Consider the following 21,830-nt stretch of genomic DNA (forward strand, 5'->3'; position numbering starts at 1 on the left):
CTACTACCTTTTGGGGTTTCAATATTAATTGTGAAAATAAAAATATTGCACTACAGAAACCTACTTTGTTTTATGAACTTTTTTTTTTTTTTACTTTGTTGAGTAGCCCTAACGTGTATTTTCTTTTAAAAAATTAAATAAGTCAAACTCGAGGTCATACGTAAACTAGTTTTACAAATGATTTACCAGTAGAGCACAAATTATTTACCACTCTGCTCATTCAGTACTGTCTAAGCTTGACTAAGTCAAACGGAGTAGCGCGTCTGAACAAAGGATTATGAATTAGTAAAACTAATATATAACAGTGCCGTATACTGGTTTCATGGCTTGGGCTACCACTAACCTTTATGACTATGACACCTGTACATTATTATTATTATTATTATTATTATTATTATTATTATTATTATTATTATTAATAATAATAATAATAATAATAATAATAATAATAATAATAGCTCTTCTTCTTTGGAGTAATGAGCAGTTGCTAGTCGGGAGTAGTTTCTCTTTAGTAACGCCTATGCTCTTCCTGCTGGTCTAAAAACCTAGAGCCCGCTCCTTTGATGGACGTGGTCCCGGGACGATTTTTGGTGGAAAAGGTTGAAGGCATTATGATGGTTTAGATCCTACCTTAGACTGTTGGTCTGCATCTCCTGTAGCCTCAGTGCTACACCGGAAGGATGTCAGTGTAGCTCTGGGAACACTGCTTTCGAACAAACAAGCAAATAATAATAATAATAATAATAATAATAATAATAATAATAATAATAATAATAATAATAATAATAAAGAGGAAGAAGAAAAAGAAATGAAATGAAATTTTTCAGTTTTACCTCACACGATTATACTGGTTAGGCTAAAGGAGACGATGATGATGGTGAGAAATGAATGAAATGGTGGAATGAAGAAGTGGGAGGAAACGGGAGAACCCCGAGAAGACCCACGTACACGGTGTTTCTCCACCACAAAGTTCAGGGGGAACTTAAAAATGTTTTTTAAGTTCAGGGGGAAGAGGGTTGAATTCACCGCTCATTCTTGAGTGATTTTAATTCCAAGCACTGGGGATTATGAAAAGAGTGAAAAAAGAACAACATTATGTTGTATCAAAACCGAATGAATTATAGAAAATTTACCATTGAACTCTAAAAGAAATGCACGGGGGCTAGGAGGGTAAACCCACTAATTTATTTCTTATTGCTTTTAACTCAGAGCAGAGGGAATAAAAATCGGGAAGCCTCAAATAAAAGTACGCCAAATTACCCCAAAATCGAATACTTTCTAACGAAAATTATCGTTGACCATACATACATTTTTTAAAAAAATTATGGAGAAAGGTGAACTTAAACTTTTATTCTTGGCACATTTTAACCTAAAATTGAGGGATATACAAGATGTCATAAAGAAAATATAGTATATACCAACTTTTGTCATAAAAATATTTTACATAGTTTAAATTGAAATATTGTTTTCCATGTACATGTGTAAACTTGCAACATGGGATTGAATTTACTCCCCCTTCCCCCCGCAGTATACTTTATGAATTTTAACTCTAAACAATAGCATTATTGCTGCAAGTGAAAGGAAGACACATAGCACGTAACCAGATTCCGCTAGTCTACCGTAGTCTTAACTTAGGAAGTTTTCCCATTGTCTCAAGATGCTGGGTAACACTTTAGCTCCTACTGAGAATTGAAACCAGGAGCTACGTGGGGTCTACTGAATTCAGATTCCCCGCCCTCACTAAACTTCGTAGGTTGACGAATGTTTGTGAACTTTCTTAACACAAGTATATTTGTTTCATATCGAAATGAATGATATGGCCTAAAAATTGTATTTTATATCTCTAGCACTATCATTTTTTCTGAGAAATAGGAGGCACTAATTGACAATTACTTAGTCTTTTCAGATGTTGAATAACACAGGTTAAATACTACAATATACGTATAAGACCCCCCAAAAATCTTTGGATCCAGAAAATAATAATAATAATAATAATAATAATAATAATAATAATAATAATAATAATAATTGGACGCGTGCCTGGTGTGCTCTAAACATTCATTTAATTATGTAACAATATTTCAAATACAGCCTCTAAGGCCAATTTACAACAGAATATTTTAACATCAATAGTGGAAAAAGGAAAGAAGAAAATCAGGCAGGATTTATGCTTAAAGATAACATCCCGACATTCACCTTGTGGAACCGCGAAAAAACTGGTGTAACTAGTCAGGGTAGCAAGCCACAAGCTTTGCACCTAGGATATCCCTTTTGCGAAGGAAGAACGCTAACCACTAGCCTACGCTCGTTAGAAATAATAATAATAATAATAATAATAATAATAATAATAATAATAATATCTTTACTCAATATAGTGAACCAATTGGGGATCTGCCGGGATTAAGAATCAGCAAACTCCGCTGAAATACCCCGTGGCCATGCATCACACAATTTTCTAGCTATTTTGTGGGTTGTATAGAACTGTAAAGTTTTGTTTTAGTAATAATAATAATAATATGATTTTCACAGGCTTGCGCCCCCATTCATGGAGCACGTTTCACATCAAATAATCCTACTCTTGTGGACAGCGAAGAGCGCTATGAAAACAAAGCAAGATGAAGAATGAAAGACATTGTCTATTTTTCCCTCCCCTTTGCCACTTTTGGCTCACTCTATGCTTCCCCCTGACCCTGCTGCCCCTTCCACGGTTCCACCTGCCTTGTGACTGACTTTCCCCTGTGATATTCACAGAAATCGATCAAGTTCCTTTTTCTCCTTACTGCTTTAGATTTGCAATAACAACATATGAAAGTGAAATTTCTTTCTGCTTCACCACCTGAAGAACGAAGTTCAATGTGACCCTCTGAAGAACAATACAATTGAAACCATGGCCAAGGAACTCTCCAAAGATATGATAAGATCTGTAACTGATGAACACAATACCTTTACCAAACCTATCTGATCAACTGTGTTACTCATGTGGCAAATAGTCTTTGTAACGAAATAGCTTCTGTTCCGCACATTTTCGTTCCATTAGATACCCGCATAGGAAAGAATCTCATTCTGGTGGTACGAAAGCTGGATTTTTTGCCCAGAGGAGTTATAAAGCATACCAGAAACAGATTTGTTCCTTCAATTAGTTACGGTACAATAACGTTACATGCTCGAATAACGTTACGGTGTCGTAACAAAAATTGGTGGTATACCTTGTACCTACCTACATTAAATAACCAATAATTTTGTTACAGAGAGCTATTTTCGTTACGTTACAGTTACGTTAAGTTATCCACCCCTGGTTGTCCCCTTAATTAATTTGTCATGTATGGAATGGGCCACGCAGACCTTGCCGTGAGGGAGGGCCGACAGGCTCCGGGGGGCATAAATAGTAAGAAAAGGTTAGAAAGAGGGGGGGCCAAGAATGAGAAAAACAACTTTTTCTAGGAGGCCCAAATACACATATTAATGCTTTCCCCCCCCCCCAAAAAAAATATAAGTTACGGCGCTGTCTCTAATGTGAATTTATTGGTACACTTCTGCCAATAGTTAACTATATCAGGTTGGTCTCTTTAAACCTTGGGCCGTGGAGAGAAACAATATTACAGGAAGATAGTATTCATATTTTAAGAAGGTGGGGAAAGGAGAGCAAGGATGAGAAAGATGAGAAGAAAGAAAGAAAGAGAATGAAAGAAACACTTCTACATTTACTTCATAATGAATTTAAACACACATGAACGAAAAAGGGATGTCGGAACCCACCACCATAATATTTGTGGAAGTGTTGACAACATATTCTGAAGGAATATATTTCCCGCCAATTCCGGAGCCTCGGTGTTTGGCCCAATTCTGGCCTTGCAGCAGTGGCGGATCCAGGGGGGCGATCATGGCGATTGCCCCCAGGAAAGGAATCTTTCTCATTTTATATATTTAAATAAAACCCAATCCCCGAGTTTGGAGCTCTTAAAAATAGCTCTAAGTAGCAGTATTAAAACCCACCGCCCTGAAGAAGTCCGTCCTGGATCCGCCCCTGCCTTACAGAAGCTACTATCTAGTCATTCGCCTCGTGGGACTGAGGAAAACCTTAATAAGGAATACCGGCCAGAGCCGCGTTCATGCCCACGCTCGATCTACCTATTTTAATGCTTTTTTTCGTGTTGCACAGTGTCTGGTAAGGACACCCAAACAGGGCAAATGTGTACAGCTTTAAAATGTTTAAATGTTAAAATTCGCTTTATACTGTACTTTGAACACTTAATTCAATATGTATTATATTCTTCTTACAGCAGCATGGTTTATTTCCTAATACTTTAAGTCTATGGTTGTTAGTATTTATAATTATTGCATCATACTAATCCTTCTCAAAGCTCGTTCAATTAGTATGAAATTCTACACTTAGCAGCTTGCAACATTGCAAACCTTCACCAACAGGCAATATGTGGGGAGAATATTTCCACCTATACTCGCATCGAAATTCCCAGCCCTTGTTTACAATCAGTACAATATGTTTCTGTCGCCTTATCATGAAAACAACGCTGTCCAGCGAACCTAACGGTCTTCGCTACCTCTGTTTATTGTTTACAACACAAACTGCCATCTTCCAATATTGCCAGGCGTACAAGGTTTTCGCACACTTTCGAACAAGAACACTTGTACAAAATTGAGTGTGCATTATATGTAAGATTGTATTACATAATAACTAACTCAATTTTTCATAACGTTAATATCTCAGTCATCTCAAAAGCAGCAATTTATGTAGTAATAGCACTTGGTCCATGACTGTGCAGAAGTAGGTACATTCGGTTCGGAGATTCATGTGCCTGGCAACCATGAATTAACCATGTAGGGGTGAGAAGCAAGGTTTTGACGCTCGCACTACAATTGTTGTTTGTAAACAATCTTCCATCCTAGAGTGAACAGACAATACAAGTTGATTTTCTATTCCTTTCCTCTTTCTCCTGGGCCTTCAGATCATGATATTCTTTCCATTTCTTGGATGTTACTGCAAATGGGAATGTACCAGATCCTCTTTTCTTATTCTGATTTCTTCAATTTACGTCCTTCGGTCAGCGTAAATGAGTTTTCCAAAGGTCTTCTGGTGTTGTGCTTCCTCGAGGACCAGCAGAACTATAGGCATTTATTACCTCAGTATTCTTTGTATTTGATGAACTTGGAAAGATGAACTGGTTAGGTCTTTCATCAGGTACTGAAATATTGTCAGAGCACGTCGTAGAAAGTTCATGTATTCTTTCGTGAACTGTGGAATCTTCTTGTGATGCACCAGTTTGTTGACAGGTAATCAAGTTGTTAACAAGAGAATTACGTTTTTCAGGAACAGTTTTATCTTTGATTCTTACCCAAAGATCGTGTAAAGGCTTCATGTCATCACGGACCATTGTCGACAACCGGAAAGTCTCAATAACTTCGACTGGCAACTCATTTTCTATAACTTTAAGAGCAACTGTATAATCCTCAGCGGTCAATAGATTACCACTTGTGATTTCATCTCCAACTTCCATACCTGCTATTTGTATTTCTTCTTGCATATTAGAGATACACCTAGAATAGTCGACTGCACTGGGATTATAAGGATAGAGTCCACACACTGTAAATGCCTTATGAATTACCTCTTTTTTTTTTTATCGCTGCTTGATAAGCACTATGAAATAGTGGTGCAAAATTTACCTTTGTCACAGGACGCGTGGCGTCTTGTTTGTAATGCCGCACTACTTTCCTCCATTCAACTTTAAGAGGCCGAAAAATTGCTACATCACAGGGCTGAATTATGTGTGTTGCATTGGGCAACAGGCAAAATAGAAAAATGCGACTTTCTATGCAAAACTTGTAAAGCTCTTCGTTAATATGCGATTTGTGTCCATCGAGAAATAAGAAGACAGGAAATTTAATATTGTTCTTAACCAGCCAAGGATGAAACACATTTGCTACATATTCATAAAACGTAGCAGCTGTCATCCAACCAGACTCACTACGACCAACGGAAACGGTATCTGGAATTGATTCTACTATATCACGTGGAATTCGTTGATAAGGATACACGATCAGCGGATCGACAGATTTGCCATCTGCGGAAAAGTTGCACAAAACTGTTATGCATTGTTTTTCGGGACCTGGTGCAATTTCATAAAAGTTATTGTACTGTTTTGGTCCAAGAACTTTGCCTGTTTCAGGACAGGTGCGAATACCTGTTTCATCCGCGTTAAATATGCGGCTGCCATCTTCCAAGAGATCTAATGCATTTTCTTCCCGTAAGTACACTTCTAATTCACTAAACCATTGTCGGATACGTTCTTCTGTGACTTGTGCCCGAGCCTGTGATATTATTTCCGCGTTTCGTTTGGTGATGTTTGGGTGTCTTTTCAGGAACAGTTCCATCCATTTCTTGCCTGGCCTGTCGTTAACAAATGGATTTGATCGTTGTGTCTCCTTCATGACTTTCTGAACTGCATCCTACACTTCGTCAGTATGCATAGGGAAGCCTAACTTTGCTTTGCCTAAAATCCAGTTTTCAAGACGATTTTCTTCATCCACTGTCAGTGTTATCTGGGGACCCATTTTTCGTTCCATTGGGGCTTTTCCATGTAGTTTGTTTATTAGCGTTCCCTTGGGTATATTGTGCACTTTTGCTGCTTTGTTTGCACTTCCGCTTCTAACATCATCTATTGCTGAACACAAATCATCTTGGGAATACTTGAATCTTTCATATTTTCTTTTGGAACTTTTCTTTTCGTCTCTGGTGCAAATTTCCATCATGAATAGCTATTTGCTTGATTCCTGAAATGTAAAAGAAAATTCTTGTTAGTGAACTTGTACTGGCGTAATATTTTCATATTTAAAAAGGAATAAGAAAATGAACCAGCAGTGGTGTTAAGCACGTAATTAATTTAGTGAAAGGAACAGAATAGTCTCTTAAATATGTTAGTTGCCATAAGGAAATTTACTTCTCTCTTAAAACTTTAGGCTTATCTAGAATGTTTTAGTTCCCCCCCCCCCCCGCCTTAATTGTAGGGATTGATCATGTCGTACTCCTGTCGAGACTGCATTTCGTTTCTTGTTTCAACACATTAAGTGCTTGCATCATAATTATTCTTTAATTTTTCTCTGACAATTTTTTCAATGCATTCTTAGACTAAGGACGTAGTTATTTAATAAACAAAAGAACACATCTCAATTATAGTCGATTAGAAAAGTAGCTTGAAATTTAAGATAACTTTAAGATACAATTGAAGGGCTGCCTAAAGAAACATTTGATAGCCTATACATTTCCGAATATTTTTAGAAGAATGGGATATGGCGTGATATAATAATTACACTACAAAATAATAATAATAATCTAAGACTCCTTATAAATGTTCAATAACAAGTATTAACATTGTAATGGTTTCTAGCCAGCACTTCAATTAAAACTACCTGTAAACTACAAATAATAATACTTAAGAAACACTGCAGTTCTTCAAAGAGTGTACATTAAAATCTAGTGAATGACCGGTAGTATCTAGTGAATGACCACAGCCCGGTCATACCTGGATCAACTTCCAGTACAAGGTAAATTGCAACGTCTTGTATACGTGATACATGTTTGGTCGATGATTTTGTGCCTATGACATAGGAAAATCGCACATTTTAACTTAACACCAGTGAATGTGAACATATTTGAAACTAGTAAATGACCACCATCCCTATGGGATGTTTAAGCGGCATGCAGAACAAAAACTCAACGTATTTTCCTACATTATTCTTTTAATATGTTACTGGAAGCATTGTATACATGCAAAGTTTTCTTACAGTCCTTATCTTTTACAAAATAGGAACTATGTAGGGTATTCTTACCTTATTGCCAATGTAAGCGTTTTTGCCTCTTCCACTGTAGTCATACGAGTGCTATCCAAGTTGCCATCTTGAATTCTCTGTCACGTGTCACTGACAAACAAATCACAGTCTAGATACAAAACAAAACACTACAGATACATGGAAACTCATTTCCTATTGGCCCACTTTATTCTAACTCTTATTGTGGGCATTATTTCATGACACAGGTCATTCACTGGTGACGGCCATTTATTGTTGCAGTCACCCTATTTCGTGGCCACCTAGCACACGTCAGTTCGTGTTTTTAAGTAACCGGTAATTTGTTTTATAAACTGGAGCTTATATGCTATGGGTGCACGCGCCTTAGTTATACTCAGCCCTCCTAATGTCAATTTGCACTCATTAATACAATTTCTCTCTGAAGAAACACTTACTCTAAAGCAGTAAGGGTACATTTTTTGCTAAGAGAAGTTCATATTTCATAAATATAAGTATACCATTGAGTGGCAATCTAGTACAGGAAAGAAGGGTTTTCGTATGTGCTTTGGAATATTTATTGGTACTGGTACTGTACTGGTAGGGGCTCCGCCTCCAATTCACCCTCAAGTTTGTTTACATAATACTGTAATAGGGTGTGGTTTGTACTGCTCGTTGGGAACATAAGGTAAGGATTCAGTCCTTTTCGCTTTTTCTAAATAGTGCATAGTTTGCAACATTTAACAGTTCGAAAACGCTAATTTTGAATAGCAATTTAATACAGATGAATATGTATCTAGTGAAGAGCAAAGAAAGTATGAAATAAGAAATATTTGGGTTAACAAATAAGAGTGAACGATGGAAATGAAAGAAGTATTTCTAGGTAAGGTATATTAAATAAACGGATGAGATTTAGAAACTCCCCCAACTCGTTTCATGGCTCCAGAATCGAGTAAATTATTTTAGTCTAAATTGTGATAAAGGTAGAAAAAACTAGCTCTGCGGAGCTTTTAATCCTATTCGCTCGCTCAGCTATATTATGTGAAGTGCAAGACTGGGAAAAAACTAAAAGATACAATAAAATAACAACAAATAATGAAATAATAGTAATACAACGTTAAAAAAACAGGTTAATGCTTGTCTCATCTGGAGTCGCCATCTGGGGAAGACTAGCTTGTTCATAAGAAAAATAAGGTTATGTGTCGTAGACTGGGTCCAAGGATATCTACCTTATCTAATCGAAACTAAGGGTTAAGTGCTGTATCGGCGGAACAATTTAGGAAATTTACCGGGTAAATTGGAGAATTCATTTAAGTTTGTGAGAAAGAATGAGTGAAAGTCAAGTAAGAGGAATAGTAACAGGTAAGAAAGTGGTTGTTTTTGATGATGTAAGCGGCATTGTATGTAAAGGGGGATAGACTATTTCGCGGAGAGGTATCCTTGTTATGATATAGTGGCACAAAAAGCAGTGTCGAAATGGCTCGTGTATGTCAAGGCTGTGACATAGATTGTAAAATATATATAAAAATTTGGGCAAGTCTTTAATTTGCCCATTTCATGTTGAGAACAGAACCCAACCAATCCCTACAGGGCTTCTAACCCGTTCCTACTACTACTCCTACTCATACTATGGATCCGTATAGTAAAACTGCACGCCTAATGTAACGTAATCTAACATAACTTAATGTAATCCAACAAAATATAACCGAATGCAGCACATTTTGCTACTTTTTTATTTTGAAATTGGTCCGGCGATACAGCACTAATGCCAAAACGAACCTAACCTACCCAACCGCAAGCCTTAACATGCTGGATTTCTTCTGCGGCACAAAGATCCAATAATATGTATTCATATTAAGTTTCCACCACTTAAAATATGCCCCTCTTTTGAACTTCAGAGTATTACTTTATTTCGGTGATTTAAGTATGAACATTCTATCACAATATTGGAACTGAAAATTAATGGTCATCTATAAACTCTAACCGAAGATTTATACATTGTTATCTACTTCTACACAGTAAATAAACACTACATTTTCACTTTCAAAACTTAATTCACCTTTGCACTATAATTACCACGATGTACGCGTGAGGGTGGACGTCATTAGCACGTGTATGTAAAGTGCACAAGAGCACAGGAAACGTAAAACTGCACAAAATCTGAGGAATTATTCATGCTAATTTTGAAAGTTTTGAAATAATATATTATAAAATCACTGCATCATGATTCATTAAAAATGATTCACCCATTTTTACTCAACTATGTTTGTGATTGAAAATAGGAACACAAGGATAGATGAAATTTAAAGAACAGCAGGGGTCATATATATGTATAATTTAAATTATTCTAGAATTAAATCACGCAATAGATTATAAAGTGATAATTAAAAAAACAAAAGGAATAAAGTAAGAAATATTAAGAACCTGATAATCCAACTTTGAAAACTTCTTCTTGCTCAATTGCGTGCTTTGCTCTCTCTTCGATTAAAGTACAAAGCTCACTTATAACATCCTCTTCAGTTTTTAACACTTTGATTATTTTTTGTGGCATTGTTAAATGTTACTATCACAACTACTAACAATTACTAAAGAACAAGTATACACTATCTTCATGAATATCCGTCCCGGCATTAACTCATTCAGCAGATGACGTTTTATTGCATTGTAGCGTCATCTACATTGCATGACGAAAACAGACGACGTCTGCATTGCGTTAAGCAGAGAATAACAATCTTTTGTGTATTTATGGAATTACAGACTTGTATGATCAAAACTTCAATGTGAATAAACATTAAACTTCAAAGACGACGGCTCATGTTCATGCTTCATAAATTGATTAAAGAAGAGTTGTAGTAGCTGACCATTGGCCCCATTCCGTAACGGTATGAGTCAAACAAAAAAAATCTTGTATGCCCTATATCTGAACAACTACATACAGTGTACTCAAACCCACGAGCTCACGAGCATGGTCCAGAAACCATGAGAGTTGGATTTTAATGAAAATTAGTGACAAGATTCAGTTCGAGTTGTTAAGCAATGTAGTAATAGTCACTCGATGCGCAAATGCTTTGTTGAGCTGCTACACCGACGCCATCTTGAAATCCGCTAGGCAAAGTTCAAGAATACCCTTTTGGCACAAAAATGAAAAAGCTTTTGGTAGATCTCACTTCACCATTGTAAACCAGGATAGGGCATCTATATATGAGGGTACATCCATTGCATGTCTGCCATATTGAATCGTAGTCAAATATGATAAATTGCAAGGGGATCATGGACGGTATCAAATAGCACTGGAATTTGCTCCTGAAACCATTTTCGTAACCAAAGTTTATATATCTGTTTTCATTTCAGACTTAAGAGCTCTCTTACCCACAGGCACATATAAAAACTGTGCGAGTTAGATTTGTGTTATGAAAGGCGGTCGTGCGAGCAGTTGCAGCTTTTTAACTAATGCAGTAGTAGTCACTTGATGAACAATAGCCATTATACCAATCAGGTCTTGAGCCTAGTAAGAGAAATCATTAATTAAAATTGAAATACCTGTAGTGAAAAATGGAAAAGCAGCACTGAAACAAATTGTACCTATTTCGAAACGGGATGGAATAGACTGGTGGACGATGAAACACACATTTAATAATACTGACGAGCAGAGAATATTAAAAGGATTGTTCGGATATATATTAGGAAAATAATACTAGGAATGCAATGGATATACCCGATTGAAATGAAATGAGCTGAGCGAGCTTAAACTACGTAATCAGGAAGCGTTTTTCGGTGATTATTCCTCGATGGCACATCGGATTTTTTATTTCGACCTATGTTGTCACTCAGCACGACATACTCTATCAGCGTGCTAAGTTTGGTTGAGATCGGCCAAACGGTCTAGGAGTAAGCGTTTTTCGGTGATTATTCCTCGATGGTACATCGGATTTTTGATTTCGACCTATGCTGTCACTCAGCACGACATACTCTATCAGCGTGCTAAGTTTGGTTGAGATCAGCCAAACGGTCTAGGAGGAAGCGTTTTTCGGTGATTATTCCTCGATGGTACATCGGATTTTTGATTTCGACCTATGTTGTCACTCAGCACGACATACTCTATCAGCGTGCTAAGTTTGGTTGAGATCGGCCAAACGGTCTAGGAGGAGTTCGCGGACAACCAAACGGCTAACCCGAGTATAAGAGCTTCGCTTCGCTCAGCTCAATAAACTGGTGCACATACGCAAATATTGACCTACCTAGATATTAATCTTTCACTCTTCAGTTGTGATGATGGAAATCCATAATTAGTTTACAGGATCGTGGAGGAGTACAAACACTTAACAAATGCACTTTCGTCACAGTCTTCATGACCACAGATACTATTTTCTATTCGCAACATAGTCTCCATAGCAAGTAACTACTACTGAGTAACACAAATATAACTCGCACAGTTTTTGTATGTTCCTGTGGGTGATTGAGTTCTTAACTTTGAAGTGAAAACATATATGTAAACTTTGGTTACGGAAATAAATTCAGGAATACATTTCAGTGCTATTTGATACCCCACATGATCCCCTTGTCATTTATCATATTTGACCATGATTCAATATGGCGCCTTTGAAGATGGCGATCATACGCTGGAAGTACCCTCATATATAGATAACCTATCCGAGTTTACATTGGTGAGGCCAGATCTTCCAAAAACTTTTCCATTTTTGTGCAAAAACTGTATTCTTGGACTTTGTCTACCGGATTTCAAGATGGCGTTGGTGTAGCAGCGGAACGAAGCAATTGCGCATCGAGTGACTATTACTACGTTGCTTAGTGACTCGAACTGAATCTTGTCACTAATTTTCATCAAAATCCAACTCTCACGGTTTATGAACCTTCCTTGTCAATATGATGTTCTTATTCCGTAGAAAATACGAAAACTCGATTTAGGGGTCTTTCAAAAATTTTGTGGCCCCTGATCTTAGATCCAATATATTTCAATCAATTTTTTTACATCTTATATCTGAAGAACTACATATCGTGTAGTCAAACCCAGTGGCGGATTAAAGCAAACTGGGGCTCGGGGCCAGTGAAGGAGATTGGAGCCCTTTCGCACAATATCATAACTTATAAACCTACCAACCGGGTCCCCTCAGAATGTGGGGCCTGGGGCGGTCACATCCCTCGCCCCACTCTTACGCTGCCAGTGGCCAAATCCAAACTATCACTTACTCAGTATGATGTGCTTATTCTCTAGAGAATACGAAAACTCGATTTAGGGGCCATTCAAAAGTTTTGTGGGCCCTAATCCAAAAACTAATTATTGGCCAAGATTACAATCCCAAGGTTCAAAGTGTAATAATAATAATAATAATAATAATAATAATAATAATAATAATAATAATAATAATAATAATAATAATAATAATAATAATAATAATAATAATGTATATCAATCATTTTTATTAATTACTCTTCAGGTTTCATACCCTCAATTTTGATTTTCAAGTCCAAAATTAATCAGAGGTAGAGGTCAACTAATCAAGTTACACTAAAGATAAATGTGACATTGTGAATTAGAGGAAAGAATGACCCAATCTAGTTCCACCAATGATCTTATACTACGAGTTGTCAGTCAGTAAGTTAGGGTGACCAGATTCTGACAAGCGAAAAGTAGGACACAAATATAATGGTATATTATAGTATACTGCGTCAGCAGTAGGCCCCTACGCATGTAATTATTCCATTTAACGTTAACCTTCATTCATTTTCGTTAGAAAGCACTGAACAAAAGTATTGAAAGAATTCAATACAACTACAAATGTTTCGAATGACATTGGTGAACTGGTGAATGACAAGCAGTGGTTTATTTTTTTATGAACGTACAGTGAAACTTCGTGCAGGAGTAAAGATTTTTTTTTAAAATCGATTTTCGGAGTATGGGATAATTTTAAGGAATGAGGGAAAATTTAGGCCGACACGAGGGAACTTCTACTTATTTTGCCAACATCACTGTCGTAACTTGAAGCAGAAATCTTTCCTACCATACCAATATCTCAACAAGCCCTTCTCAGTAAAAACAATGTATTGCTAAACAATAGTTTATTGAATGTTCTCCTTGCCTCTTTTGAGGAGTGTTATAAAACAACGGTTCATCATTCAAGAAAAAGAGTGCTTATGATTCAAGATATTGTGAATAAAGAATGAAACATGAAAATATTGCAAAAAAGTTACTGTAACTCAGGACATTTCGCAGGACGTTTTAAAAAAGAAGGACATTTCTCGATTTTCTAGGCGTCTTCGCAACACGCAGGCCAGAGATGATCACTTTGACCTAACCTCACGCTCACAAACTCATTTCGACCTCACGTTCACTCGACCTCACGCTCACCTCAGCAGTCTGACCTCACGTTCACATCACCAGTCTGACCTCATGCTCACTCAACCTCAGGCTCACATCACCAGTCTGACTTTACACTCACTCAACCTCACGCTCACATCACCAGTCTGACCTCACGCTCACAACATCATTCTAACCTCACGCTCAATTTGTTAGGTTGAGGTCAAGTGAGCGTGAGTTCCGAACTCGTGAGCGCCGACCTCATGGGTTTGGACACCTTTGCGCAGGACTGCTCTTTAAAAAACAATACTGTACTGCGAAAATCAGTACGTCTGGTCACTCTACTCTAAGTTTCAGTATTAAGGTGATATATTACGTTAACCTCTTTAACTTTAAATGTTGGCATTTTTTTTTTTACTCATGAAAAGATACAAGTTAGACCATCCAAATTTACCCGAGTCTTAGAGAACTATCACGATTTTTTACAAAATATTTCTTGACAATTCTAAAATTTAAGGATGAGCCAAAAGTACTGCTCCCATAATTAAAGAAAAGTGTCTCAAAGTAGTATTCAAGTCCAACGAAAGACAATGGGACACTATTTTCATCCATATAATCATATGTTCCAATCTACCTCAATGAAAATTAAGTACAGCATTCAAAATTACAAATCATGCTAATTTAATGTTCCCGCTAAGATTTAAAATTCCTGAAATAAATAGAATTTTACTTTTGATAATATATTTTTGACACCTTGCACCCATAGAAGTGAATAAGCTGGATCAACCAAATTTACAGAAGTATATATCCAAGTCCTAGAGAATATCTATCAATATATATATTAAGAAGTGGACCAATGTGCCCCTCCCAAATTTTAAAAGAAATCATCAATGTGTCAATGTCCTATTAGAGAGATTTGACTCCCATATTCATATACATATATAAGCTTATAATGCACTGAAGGCTCATCAAGGTCAAAAAAACTCTATATTTTGAATTTTTAACAAATTTTTACCCATTAAAGGAAACAATTAGTACCAAATACATAGAAGTATGTAGGCTACTCGAATCCTAGAGAACATTTACCAAATTTTGTTTTGTAATAATTGAGTTGAGTTGATTTTGAGTTTAACATCCCGTTGAGCAGCTAAGCTATATGAGACGTGAACCTACTGATTAACGTGGAATCCGAACCACATGAGCTCCTGTCGAGAATCGAACCCGGGTCTCCCACGCCAAAAGCGCGTAAGCTAATCGCTTAGCCACGAAGGACCTCTTTTATAACAATTCCCAAATTTTAAGAGTTTACTAATGTACACCTTCCAAAACTTAAGAGGAGTGTATCAATATACCCGTTTCCTGTGAAAGAGAATAAACCCTGTACTCCACCATAACCAAATGTTGTAGTAAAGCCTCATCTAAGAAGATAACCGACAACATGATAACCATATAGTAATATGAATATTTTGACATTATTTTTACCCATGAAAAGGAACGAACAATATCAACCAAATTTATAGAAACATATATATATATTCGAGTTTTAGAGAACATTTACCAAAGTAAGTTTATTTGATTCGTATGTACCCCTCTTAAGGGGTGGTCGTATGTACCCCTCTCAAATTTAGCCATCTAACTCCCTCCCAAACATAAGTGTGCAAATTTAGTGGGTGGCGGACGATTACAATCACGAAATTAACGGGAATAAATTGCGCCAAAACATTCAATGAAGTTAGCAGCCATCATGCGACCCGCTAACATAAGTACAATGGGACTTTAAAAATAGGAATAATTTCATAATCAATATATAACAATGGTACTTCTGATGTTCGTAGTTAACTGAATTTCTAATGATATCTGAAAGTTATACATTTTAAAGATCATTAACAGTGTCATTGTGCCTGCGAAGTTGTAGTTATTCTTTATGTTGTCCTGAAGGCAGGGGCGGATCCAGGACCGACTTCTGGGGGAAGGGGGCGATGGGTTGTCATACTGCTACTTTTAAGGGCTCCAAACTTTGGGATGGGTTTTATTTATATATATAAAATAAGAAAGTTTCCTCTTCTGGGGGGCGATCGCCCCGATCGCTCCCCCTGGATCCGCCCCTGCCTGAAGGAACCGTATATAGGCAAGGAATTAGGTTATCCAGTGGGGAAATAAATGCCTATATAAGTGAGAAGAAACACATATGTCGATAGGATGTTCAGCTACACAATTATTCAAAGAAAATGTCAACGAATGAAATTACCATAATGTACCAGTGCGATCTGTTGCTTATTCCTGAAAGCCGGTTTCGGTTCGCGCCGTGATTAATATATTTGGGTTATCAAAATATGAAAATATCAATATCTTTATTTTATTCCAAAAATAATTTCAACAAAAAGGCATAAACACCAAAATTCGTGTATATTTGTGAAAATCCGTGTATCACGTGAGTATCTGAGCCTTCCAAAAGATAGTTCTAGACTGTGGCTCAAAATAAATAAATCAAAATAAAATTTATCTTGATCATCTCTTGTTAAACTACCAAGTATGCATGTTAATTCTTAAGTTGCATGGTAATATGTCAGTGCTTTCTATGTTTATATAAGGTATGTGTTTGTCTGAACAAAATAACGCGACTGATATTTTGTACAGGCATACGCACTAAGTGACTTAAAGGGTAACAACGTTTTGAAGGTGTCGTCCACTGATGGTATATGTAACAGGTTCGAATCCAGTTTGAGTAAAACTAAAAGAATGAACAAACCATAGGTGAAACGTTTCCCTAGAGTCGAATTATTCATGTTACAGTAACCGCGCGCACAGAACAGAAATTGACCACTTACAAGTTAGTGTCCACTTTCATGTAGGTACAGATTGATGATAATCCTAAAAGCTGGTAAAAGTGGCCCCAAACTAACTGGGATAGCCAGGAAACGAACCCTATCATCATAGAAATAGCTCCCGAACATGAAACAGACTCTTATTCTGTTACAATGTATGTCCGGAACACACTTCTTCTTCAGTGACCACCAAATAAGATTCCATGGCACTTTATCATACACTTTCTCTAGGTCGATGAAAACCATATGAAGGTTCTTCTGGCATTCTCTGTACCTTTCCATTAGTATACTAAATACAAATATTGTATCCGTTGTCGATCGTCCTGGCATGAAACTAAATTGGTTCTCTATTATTTCAAACTCTTTCCTTACTCTTGGTTCTACTACTCTCTCCAGAGCTTCATTACATGGCTCATAAGTTTTATTCCTCTATAGTTGACACATTCTTTCACATTTCCTTTGTTTTTAAAAGCCGATAAAATATAGTTACTTCTACATTCTTTTGACATATTTCTTGTTTCCAATATCCAATTAAAAAGTCGAGTAAACCGTGCTCTTTTTCCTTATCTATCAATAGAGATATTATCTGTCGTTGTTCCTTGTCACTTTTCATCTTTTTCATTGCAATTTACACCTCTACCATAATATTAGAGCTCAGAAAAGTACTTGATCCATGGGTAGATTTCCACAGGCTTCCCTCGGGTTTTCTTCATTGAGAAGTTTCTAGAAATACTCCTTCCACCGCTTCTTTATCTTTTATTCACTTGACAAAACTTAATTATTTTCATCCTTAATACAGAGCACATGTGAAATATGTTTTTGCTCCTCTTTCTTTCTCTTATCTTTGAGACGTTGTAAATTGTCTTTTCTCCCTCTTTTGCTTCTAGTTTTTTGAACTACTCATCATAAGCCTTACCTTTTGCTACACTGACTACTTTCTTGCGTTTTCTTTAGTTTCCTTGTTATCATTCAAATACTGTTGATTTCCCTATACGGCTTCTACCAGGACTAGCTCAGGAGAGTAATGCTCCCGGAAGTAGAAACGAGAAACACAGTTCTGATTGGTTGGCGTTATCCACTTCTTGCCACGTTGCATTAAAATAGCAGAAATCAAACGCTTGCTGCTGTCGGCCTTCGTAGGCTAGTGGGCTAGTGCTATATACTAGTAACAAAAGTCTCGTTCGGAGTGAGCGTTGATTTGGTAATATGTTCTCTGGTTTGATATTTAAAAATAAAATAAAATAAAATAAAAATAAAAACCCGGCCCGAGGAAATTTTTTTACATTTTTTTTTACATTTTTATAACACTTATTAAATTAAAATAATATGTAAATAATACTCAAAAAAGTGATTTATTTACTTTTGTGCAGATAAGTAGTAGTAGTAGTAGTAGTAGCCCTTGTCCTCCATGATATAGGGCTCGTTTTGTTCCCCTTGTACTCCATGAAATAAATTTTGTGACCAACTTAAAACAACTGGCTAGGATAGCGCGTAAAACAGCTGGCTAGAGTAGTGCGCGGAAAAACGTACTTCCGGGAGTATTACTTTCCCGAGCGGGTCGTCTTCTACCGTAGTATCGTTCCTTTTTCTCATTCACAGTTGCTTCACCAACGTGTTTCTTTATCTACAAGGTCTCTTGTCACTGATTACCCTGATGAACCACTCCCTATATTCTTAATGGAAATTCAAATCGCTCCCACAATTCAACAAAAGTGACTCTGCGACACTACCGGCTAGAGTTGTAACTAACTGCATCGTCTACTACTGGATGTAGCTAAGTGTATCATTGGCTAATTCTATCAGACTCACGCGCTCTGAATGATTTGATTCGTTCTTGCTTTACGTAGTTCGTAGTACCCAACTTCTTTGAGTGGCGGCGCCACAGTCTCCACAGTTTCAGCGGGAAGAGCAGCTGAAACCTCTTGGTCTCTTGTTTCTGTTTCCTCCAAAACTTTTCTTGTTTCCCTGAGTGCTACCGATACTCTGGTGCATTCATCTTCTACTGATACTCCTTCTTCCTTCATTTGCAGTACTTACGATGTGATTCATTAATTTCGAATCATTTCAGAATCTGTCCCATCCACTTTCCACCACTTTGTTCGTGCAGGAACATTTTGTAGTCTTCTTCCTACTTATTCCTTGATGTAGATATCAGCTAGAACGAGGTTATGTTGATCATTTAGACTCTCACCGCGTATTACTTTGGAGTCCTTTACGTCTCTCGTAGGTTATCTCTCCTCCATAAAATATAGTCAATGTGAGATCTTGAAGTACTACCCTTATGTGTAATAAGATGTTCAGACTATTTTTATTTTCGAATCAGACTTTTTTTTCTTGTATCAATGTTATTTAATTGTTGATTTTTTTAAAAGTGTCGAAATGAAGACTCAGATTTCGTACAAAGTTAAAAACAGAAAAACACTTTCTTAATTAAACAACATACAGGGTGTCCCAGGAGGAAGGGACAATATTTTGAGAGATGTCAATATCGGTGATTCCAAGCAAAAAAGTTCATATGAACATGGGTCCTAATCTCAAAGGTTTGAGAGATACAGGTTGCGAACCATTTTTGAGTTCATGTTGCTTATTACTCATCCTGCACTTATTCTACAGAGGTGAACAATAGCGTTTTTGAAAGATGACGAAATTGCCTTTCCAACGGTATGCAACATGTGACAGTGGTGTCTTTGGAAGAGAAATTTGGCAATCAGTGTTACCATAATATTCCCTTACATAATCTTAACTTTCCCTCAATAACCCCCTTTTCAAAGACAACATTGCCACATGTTGCATACCTCTGTAAAGTCAATTCCATCACCTTTCAAATCCGCTATATTTCGCCTTTGTAGAATAAATACAGGGTTAGTAATAAGCAACATGAAATTAAAAATGGTTCACAACCTGTAGCTCTCAAACCATTGAGATTAGAACCCATGTTCATATGAACGTTTTTGCTTAGAATCACCCATACTACCATTTTCCGAAGTATTGCCCCTTCCTCCTAGGATATCCTGTATAGTACACATTGTTTAAACTTTCCTTTTTCAGTGAAGCATTATTGTTTTCATTGTAATGAAACAGTTGCTATAGAATTTCATTCCAATAAGCTCTATATGATGTGTGATGGAAACGGATGGTGGAATATTACAAGGGATGTCAGCTGAATTTCCAGCTCTTACTTCCTTTTTACAATTTTACTTTTTGACAACTTTTAGTGTGTTACGAACTTTGAGTGACTTACAATATATATATATTGGTGCCATTAACAAGTGTAATTGACTACAATTTTTTAGTGTAAATAGTATAACTTTGAACAGGATATTTAGCTTAATGCCGAGCTATTTTGGTTACGGTTCACAATGTAACGATTGAAGCCATTATAATGCTATAACAATTCAGTGATAAAATCGACATGGGTCCATAGCAGTGATTCTAATGGCGTAATACCCACAAGGGTTGAATAGACTAGAACGATGTATAATAAACTGCCCATTTTTTTTTACCCATATTTTCAAAATCACAAGTGAATCTAAATGAATAATACTATTACGAACGAGTATTACAAGGAAATAATAATAATAATAATAATAATAATAATAATAATAATAATAATAATAATAATAATAATAATAATAATAATAATAATAATAATAATAATAAACAGATAATTGTGCTATTTTGAAACGTATGTGATAATTATCGAAGTAATACGGCTTGCCGTTATCTGCTGGGTGACTCGACGTGTTCGGCATTCGGGAATATGAGCGAGCCAATATAGCAACCAAGCACGCTGTGTTGACAGGCGTTGCGTTGGAGCATTATTTCCTGTGCTTGATCTATGTGGCCATTTCGTCCAACGGATACGAACCTCATTACCATGCACAATGTAATCAACCCAACGAAAGTAAGTTCAATTCTATTAAACCTATTTATGGTATTTGGCAAACTCGTAGTCCTCAAGATAAATCGTCTTTGTGCTCTTGAATATTTAATCTAATATACATTTTATTAAGTGCGTAGTAGTTACCATTCGTATTGTGAAGAACATATCATCCCTCGGAGTATTTGGTACATTCTTTTAGAATGCTCAAAATGCTCAGCCCTCCCAAAACTTTACGATTGCCTAAAACAAAACAAAACAAAAACAGTCGAGTTTCGAGGTGGTTTTAGTGATTGTATTCTTGTTTACATACGTTCGATTGAAATAGCCAAATTGTCTGAGGCTTCTCTTTACAGCAGGCCTGTAGCCAGCCCAAAAATGTAGGGGGGGGGGCGACCCAACCATATTGTAGTTCATCACCATATTATAGTTCATTTGCAAGCCTACCGTGAAAATTTTAGGGGGTAGTGAAAATTTAGAGGGGGCCGGCCCACCCTAGCCTCCCCGTGCGTACGGACCTGCTTTACAGCTCTTTCATATTTCGTTCTATTATTGATACTATTCTTTAATTTATTGCTCTTGATATTTGTTTTCTATTAACTTAACCTCAGGAATATTGATCTAACTGTAATTTTAATTCTTATCTTTTGATAGTTATTTATTTTGTTCCATTTGATCGAACATTTATTCTCTTTTCTCTGTTTCAGAAGTCCTATTTTTCTGTTCATTGTTTTTATTGTATGTTGACAGTCCTTTTATGAGCGACATATGACAGCCATTAATTAGCCTTTTCATGATAGGGATTTAAAAGAAAAGCCTCGCCGCTGACGTACACAGTTCCGACTGAAATTGGAAATATTGAAAGCTAGTACAATTTCCAGTTTCAATATTGGTTCCTATGTAATGATAATTGTACCTAGTTGTGCGAAAACAAACTACTTTTATACTTTTATGAAAATTACATATAAAGGTTTATGTCCGATATTAATGTAGCCGTCAGCAGAAGTGAAATTAT

General features: G+C 36.6%; 1 protein-coding gene across 1 annotated transcript in view; it reads right to left on the bottom strand.

Annotated features, from left to right (window-relative positions):
* Pgls (6-phosphogluconolactonase) overlaps positions 1-10,473 on the bottom strand; it is a 43,178-nt gene extending 32,705 nt beyond the window's left edge. The window contains exon 1 of the mRNA XM_081764843.1: positions 10,222-10,473. Coding sequence (XP_081620969.1) covers positions 10,222-10,348 — 127 coding nt within the window. The 5' untranslated portion in view covers positions 10,349-10,473. The remainder of the gene's footprint in view (positions 1-10,221) is intronic.
* Between the last annotated feature and the right edge of the window lie 11,357 nt (positions 10,474-21,830).

Source organism: Thermobia domestica, chromosome 7 (assembly GCF_964235325.1).
Source record: "Thermobia domestica chromosome 7, izTheDome1.hap1.1, whole genome shotgun sequence".
NCBI classification, from domain to species: domain Eukaryota; kingdom Metazoa; phylum Arthropoda; class Insecta; order Zygentoma; family Lepismatidae; genus Thermobia; species Thermobia domestica.